This window comes from Cajanus cajan, chromosome 6 (assembly GCF_000230855.2).
Source record: "Cajanus cajan strain Asha chromosome 6, NIPB_CcT2T_4, whole genome shotgun sequence".
In the NCBI taxonomy this organism is placed as follows: domain Eukaryota; kingdom Viridiplantae; phylum Streptophyta; class Magnoliopsida; order Fabales; family Fabaceae; genus Cajanus; species Cajanus cajan.
This window is the reverse complement of record NC_138522.1, coordinates 45,598,420-45,606,580: the sequence shown is the minus strand read 5'-3', so window position 1 is coordinate 45,606,580 and position 8,161 is coordinate 45,598,420. Positions and strand designations below refer to the sequence as shown.

Sequence of the window (8,161 nt, the reverse complement as noted above, 5' to 3'; positions counted from 1 at the left end):
TCCTAAGTTTACATAAATTACATACACTTTTTTTAAATAAATTTTTCATTTAACTCAAGAATATTAGACCTTCACAAACTTCACTATAATATTTATGAGAAACATAAGTAAGAGAAATCTCAAGAATAATATTTTCTAAAATATTACATTTTACTTAATAAATCAAATGTGAGAAACTAACTTTTATAACTCTAAATTTATGAAAAAGTAAAAAAAAAATTAATGTACCAAACTTCTTATATTTAACTTATGTTCATTAACTTTTAAAACATAATATTTTTTATTGTTCAATCTCAATGTTCCTTAATTGTGTATATTATATATATATATATATATATATATATATATATATATAGTTTCTTTTATAAATATAAAATTTTGCATTATTTTTTTTCTAAAAGAAATTGTTATCATCCAAAATATTTTGTTAAGGAAACTTGTGACCTTTATTTTAGTGTTTTTGTACTGTTTACAAAATAAATTAACAGCACTATATGATTTTTTTTTAAATAAATAAATGATTGACTTTAGTCCACGTTAAAACAAATATTTATCCATCTTGAATAAATTTTTGAAACTTTGCTATTATAAACTTTTATGAAAATAAAATCGACCAACAACATTAAGATAACATTTACTGCTAAGGAACGAGATAAAAACTTCCATTACAAGAATATGGTGACACAAAGAATTTAGCAGCAAAATGGTAAAAAAAAAATAACAAAATCCAGGAAACAATTAGATCCGAGTGAAAATTAGAGGAAAATTAATATACCATAATTAAGTTAAGAAATACAATAATAATAAATCAATCATGAAGTATATGTCGGCCGACCATAATTAAGTTGTTTCAGTTTAACTATAAATTTCAAATTCAAGCCATACATACGTAATTGTTTTAAATAATTCTTTTTTAAAAGAAAACTTACTTTTAGAAAGGGGTATACGTACGCATGAAACCAATCTAATGAAATTATTCATGAAGTAAAACTATATACTATACATCCAATAAATTTTCTTTTAAAAATATAGATTAGGATAATGCACACTTTATCTAAGTATAGAACAACCATATTTATTTATTTTTTTAAAATTTTAGTGAGACTTCATATCGTTTATTTTATTTCAACATAAAAATTATAAAATATAAGAGAAATTGAATTTAATCTTAAATTCTAACTAGTAGAAATAAAGATATTTAACTATGTCATTTTCGTATGACATACAATTAATCAATGAAATTATAAAAGGATAAAGAAAAAATTAATGTTTGTATCTCAATTTTAATTTGGTTAAATTGTTTGTTGTTAATTAAAATTTCATTCATAAAATTAAAAAAATGATAATATTAATTTTACATGAAAATAAATTAATTCTTTATTTGACCTTTGTGACACATTTATATCGAGAGAGTGAGACTGTTTTAATGGATTTGTTTTTTTTATTTATTACAAAGTAATATATTGTATTAAAAAATAATGTATTTTTTTTATAATAAATTTGTATTAAAAGTGGCATATTATTATTGCTTTTAATTTATGCATAAAATTTTAAATCGTAGTCATTTTTAGAAAAATAAAAATATTAAATAATAATACACGTACAACAATTCATAATTCATATATAATAACAAATTGTAAAATGTAATAAATGATGTAATGAAGAAGGATGGATGCAAATATGTAAAATCTTATATTATTAATAAAGGTGATATATTTTTTTATGTATATATTCATTTGAGTATTTTACTCTTAACTTCCAAAGCTCTGTATTCTCTATACTTTTTATTTATTTATTTTATTTATTTTTACTACAACAATATATTTTTAGCAATATTAGAAAAATATTACTAAATTATGAGTAAATATCACTAATATATTCTTGGTACATTTATCAAAAGGTAAGATAAAGCCTATCTTATTAAAGACTTTTATATATATTAATAATTATATTTTTAAAAATGCTAGCAAAATGATATTTTGTAATATTTTAATAATATTACTAAGTTTTTGTGAACTTTCTAAAATGATAATTAGTATTAATATAAATTATACTTTATATCTCTTGTCTACAATTCCTTCAAAGTTAAAAATATCTTAAGTTTTTGTTTCTTTGACAAGAGAATATGACCCTAAGCCGTTTTTTTTTGTCATAGAAAGATATTTTAAGTTAGTTATCACTAAATTTAAATTATATATCAAAATTTATTTATCTTAAACTTCACTTTATGGTTATATATATTCTTTATGTATCATTATTTTACTTAAGAAGAGAATTTAATTTTGAAAAATAATTAGAGATTAGAGAATTATACTCTTTATATGTCTTTTTTACTCAATATGAAACTTAATTTTGGAAAACAATTAGAAAGATCTACATTCAAATAAAAAATGTTACTCTATCTATACTAACATTTTCTAAAGAAAAAAAATGTAATAATTTATTAACTTAATTTATAGTAAAATTTTAATAAATGTAAGTAGACAAATATTGTTAAAGATGTTAAACATAGTAGTGTTTTTTGTAAAATTATTTTTCAAACTTCTCTCACATTCTAAAAAATTACTCAAAGTCACTCACACTCTCTAATTTTTAACCACTCATATTAACTTATCGTTTATTTTATTTTTACTTTTAAAACAAAATACATTGAAACAAAAAATATTTATTTTATGCTAGTATTGATAAAGACAATAATATTTTCATGTTCATAATTTTTTGGACTATTTTGTGTAACAACTTGACAAATCACAACACTTAACAACACAACAACGCGAAAAAAACATTTAATTAGCTCACCTAGAGTTCTTAAGCAAACAAATGTTGGATAATTATGCATCATTGTGTGCGTGTATGTAAAATATAAAATCTCCTAACGGAGTTATAGTCTTCTTGAATACATATATACAAAGTATATCAATATCAACAATTATATATGACTGAAAACAAAAGTCCTAGGTTAAAATTATATTTCAAGAGATTAATTTCTTTATTTATTTGGTGAGAAAATTAGGATGTTAAAAACATAAAAAAAAACTGAATTTGAAAAATTTTGAATATAATTTTTTTTTGAATATATATATATATATATAGGAGGATTATAATAACACTGGTGTAACTTTTACTAAGTATATATTATATCGCTAAATAACTTTATAAATCCAACTAGAAGTTAAAAACGTGTATCTATTTTTGCTAAAATGGGTTTGAATTGAAGTAAGTTGGGTTGATCGATTTAATCTGCTACAATAAAAAAAAATATATGTTTATGCTTTATGCATTTGACATTTGAAATTTTGATTAATATTTTTCTTTGTATTTGTATTTGAAATAATGATTGACTTGATTTATTGATAAAAAAAACTGTAACTATTTTATTTATTAAAAATATAAACATGTAATTACTTTTTGTTAATTTTTAATTTAAAAAAAATGTAGTGAACCAACCCACCTAACCTACCAAATCGTGGTAGGTCCAATTGGTGTTAAATTTTTTTGGCTTACCAAAAAGTGAGTTGGGTAAGATTAATCTATTTAAAACACTATCTTGTAGTGAACCAACTCGAGTGAGTCGAATTGTCTCACGTTGACACTTCTAAACACAACTATTGTCATATTATTAGGTTTGTTATGTGACAACAACAAAGATGAGGGCGTTAGTTGTAGCGATAAAAACCACCATCGCCACCACAACTATCACCACTACTTTTAATGCTCTCATTGTCAACATTCTTACTATCGCCACAACCACCATCCCTATATCGTCATCTTCATGTTATAGTGGCAAGGGGATAATGACAACCACCACCTTATCATTATTGCTATAAATCACCATCACTAACACTATTGTTTGCGCTTTCATTGTTGTCACAACTATTGTTCCCATAGTCTTTGTCACCATATGGCAATAGTAACAATGGAAGCTTAATTTGACAATTATGAGAGTAATAAGAACCATAGTGACAATGGTGATAATAATGATAATTGTTTTACAATGGTAATGACAAAAATGATAGTGGTGGTGACAATTGTTGTCACCACTACCACCATTATTATTATCTCTCTTATCATTATTGTTGCCTTTACGATTGTAAGAGTGAAAGCGGTGATAATAGTGATGACAATCATATGAAGGTAACTAAGAGGTCAGAGTTATTATTTGAAAATATAACTTAAAATTAAAATTAAATCTAAGCTATTAATTTTAATAAAAAAACTATCACTTAATTCTCTCATCCCTCATAACAAGTGTCTCTCGTAAATTAATTAAATAGTTACCTCATATTACTAGTGCCCCTAGATTTGATTTCTATTTGTGTAAAAATAATATTTGATAAGTAAAAATCATGTTCTATGATACAAATTAATTCTTAATTATCAACTTTGAAATACTATGTTATTATATTTATGGACTAAATTAATTAGCTTATTCAAAAAAATTATTTTTAAATTATAAATAGATTAATGTTAATTTATTTAAAAATACATTTTTAATTTATTATGTTGTCTTAAAATACTTATGGAAAATTTGTCTAAAATTATCTAATTATTCAAATCACTTATGTGGCAATGAAACGAATGAAAAATTAATTGAACGTCTAGTATGGGTACCTTCAACAGTAAACTGCCCATAACGGTGTTCTACGGAAATATACGTATTGAAATTTTTATTTCTTTTGTGAAAATGTCATTAGATTCCTCCATGCATACTTTTCATGGATTAAATCCTTTTTATCAAATCGAAAGATGAATTAAAGTGACACAGTGTTGTTTGATAAATTATTAAGATTTTATTTATTTTCTTGCCACTTTCCTTCCTTTACTTCTTTCCCCATGTCTGATACCGAAATCTCTTTCACACACACACACACTCTCTCTCTCTCCACCGTCCACTTCCTTCAGCAATCTTGTACTCTCTCCATCTCTCTATAAAAGCAAAGGCAACTAGCCATAAACTGTTCCCACACAACCTTACCTTTTTCACCCATGGCTGACCCCTACTCCAATTTCTTCTCTTCCTCTCCCTTCTTCCGTTTCAACCACCACCATTTCCCATCTTCAACTAGCCCTTCTCCCCAACACCACAACTTCATCAAAACCAACGACACCGCAACCTTTTTCCACTACCACCACGCCGCAACAACTTTTTCTTCTCTGCCACCTTCTTCCCCTCCTCTCAGAGAAGAACTACCCCTCCTGCGGCTGAGCCCGCCGAAGCAAGAGGAGGAGGAGGACGACCCCTCTTGCACCGGAGCCATGGAAGTGGAGGAGGGGATCCACAATATCCACCCCAAGGAGGAGGAAGAAGATGATGAAGATGGTACTGTCACTGTTGCACTCCACATAGGCTTGCCAAGCCCTAGTGCTGCTGAGATGGCTTCTGTCCTCTCTTCTTCCTCCGAAATCACTGACAAAGAACATGGTGATGGTGCTCATGCTCAGGATTCTTCTGCACCCTTCAGACTCAACAAGGGCCAGTACTGGATCCCTACCCCTTCTCAGATTCTCATTGGTCCTACTCAGTTCTCTTGCCCTGTTTGTTGCAAAACTTTCAACAGATACAACAACATGCAGGTATATATATCAATGAGTATCACACAAAGATCACATTTAAATTGCAGAAAGATGTTCGCGTAGCGGACATATCAGAAACTTTGGTGTTGCAGCTTAAATTTTGCGGACTGTGTTTTAAAATCCTATCACACACCACAACCTTCACTAATTCTTCTAAGTTGTATCCCTTTCTTGTTCTAGACTCTAGTGTTTTTTTTTTTTTTTTTTAATAAGCTCTTCTTCAACTATTTCCTTAATTTCTAATTCAAGGTCCGGAAAAAAAAAAAAGGATTGTTTCCTTTGCTTCCGCGTCTCCTTTCTGTCTATAACTTTCTTTCCTGATTTGATCCGCTAACGGTTCTTTGATGCTTCAATGGAAAGAGGAAAAGCTTGGCTAGTAATCTATGCTATACTTCTGGTTTTTCCTTTCCTTTTCTTTTCTTTTTTATTTATAATTTATTTTACCTTCTTTTTTCCCATAGTTATAAATAATAATATCCTTCTCCTCCAGTTATAATTTTATTTGATTTTTTAAGTGTTTAATTTGGGGTTGTTTTTTGCATGGTGTTGATGTAATTTGGTTAAATAATATTATGAACGATTGGTTTCCTGATTCAGACTGAGACTGAGATCGGTACCTTACCAGTTACCACCTTTCCTTTTCGTTGATTAAACAACTCAAGCTATGTTCCTTATGCCTTCGGTACATTGAAGTCTGTGCTTCTTATATACTTTGGTAGAACTGAAAATCTTGCAGAGTTTCTTCCAGATCGCTCAGATAATTACACCAATTTTTGTTTCTCTTTGTGGTCCTTTGGTTCTAAAAGCCCCATCATGGGACATAGCTAGCCTACTTCAACTCCCCTCTTTCCCTTTTTTGTTTGTCCTCCTAGCTTATTTTTCCATTGCAAACAAAACTATGAAAGAACAACAACTCACCTAAATTTTATTAAATTTGCTCTTTACGAAGATAGCCTTTTTGTTCCTTAGAAGCCACTGCTATCAAAGTGTACATATATATCATCTCCAATATTCTTCATCATGATTCACAAACGTATTCTTCAATCTTCAATTTAAAAAAAAAATCCCATTCTCCAAATTAAAAGCTTGGAACCTTCGTGGTTATTGTATCTTAATATTATGCTGCAAATTCGGTATATATGATACAAATGGTTGATTCTTTTTTCAAGCTTGTGTATAATAGGTTAATTTGTTTGCTTTATCAGTAACCCTTTTCTTTGGGATGTTCATAATTTTATTTTATTTATTTTGTTTGGGATGAGGGGGTGTTCAGATGCATATGTGGGGGCATGGATCACAGTACAGAAAAGGACCTGAGTCTCTGAGGGGTACCCAACCAACGGGCATGCTGAGGCTTCCTTGCTATTGTTGTGCCCCAGGGTGCAGAAACAACATTGACCACCCAAGAGCAAAGCCTCTCAAAGACTTTAGAACACTTCAAACGCATTACAAGAGGAAGCATGGGATCAAGCCCTTCATGTGCAGGAAATGTGGCAAGGCTTTTGCTGTGAGAGGAGATTGGAGAACTCATGAGAAGAACTGTGGCAAGCTTTGGTACTGCATCTGCGGCTCCGATTTCAAGCACAAGAGGTCTCTTAAAGACCACATTAAAGCTTTTGGAAGTGGCCATGCAGCTTATGGGATCGATGGATTCGAAGAGGAAGATGAGCCAGCATCTGAAGTAGAGCAAGATAATGATTCCACCCAGTAACTAATGAATGAGACTGCATGGGTTTATATATGTGAATTATCCTAGTTATTTTGTGAAATGATTGGGGATGAATATATATAAAGCCTTGGCTTCCTATTTCAGAACTATATATAAGCACCAAGTTTAAATGGAAAGACAGTTTTCTCTCTTTTTTTTTTTTTTTCTTCTATTGCAATGTTAGCTAGGAGAGACTAATGGATACAAAACACAGCTGCAAGCTAGAGATTTATATATATGTCCAACTTCTTTAAATTTGTTAGCGTGTATAAGATATCTTTCCCTTCTCTTGTTAAGATGCTTAAGACATTAATTGAAGATGAATTAATTAGTATTATTCTGAATTGATTTCTACTTTAGCTAAAGCATTAAGCTAATTGATTAGTGCCTAATGATATAAAGTAGCGCCTCTAGCTCTATTTAAATTAATTTATTTCATATTTTTCTTTATACAGTGTGGGTTCAGTTTGCCGAGCTATCAACAGCGAGGGGCACTAATATTTACGTGTATTTTATCAGATATGTAATCATGCGTCAAATTTATAGGGTAGTATTGCATATATTGTATTATTCTGTAGGTATACAAGGTGCACTATTGTACTGTATATTTTCTTTTTAACAATTTATTATGCATCTACGGATTTACATTGTGATGTATTATCACTATTTTTGTCTTAATATTACAATTTTTGAAATCTCTAAAATCATATCATCACACGCATAATTGTGGCTGCATTGGTAACACCTACTTGAATTTTTTTTTTTCGTCTGCAGTTTAAATGATCACAAGCCAACCATGACCATAGCCGTAATCTATTAGAAAAGCGGTCAAGATGAAGAAAAGCCTTTCAATCTTTTTTCCCTTTCTCTCTCTCGAAT

The 8,161-nt window shown here is 29.0% G+C and overlaps 1 protein-coding gene across 1 annotated transcript; it reads left to right on the top strand.

Moving 5' to 3' along the window:
- The first annotated feature begins 4,813 nt into the window (after window positions 1–4,813).
- NTT (C2H2-type zinc finger family protein) lies at window positions 4,814–7,537 on the top strand. Its single transcript, XM_020356515.3, has 2 exons — window positions 4,814–5,574; window positions 6,848–7,537. The coding sequence occupies exons 1-2, from the start codon at window positions 4,987–4,989 to the stop codon at window positions 7,283–7,285; spliced, it is 1,026 nt and encodes a 341-aa protein (XP_020212104.1). The 5' UTR covers window positions 4,814–4,986; the 3' UTR covers window positions 7,286–7,537.
- The last annotated feature ends 624 nt before the right edge of the window (window positions 7,538–8,161 follow it).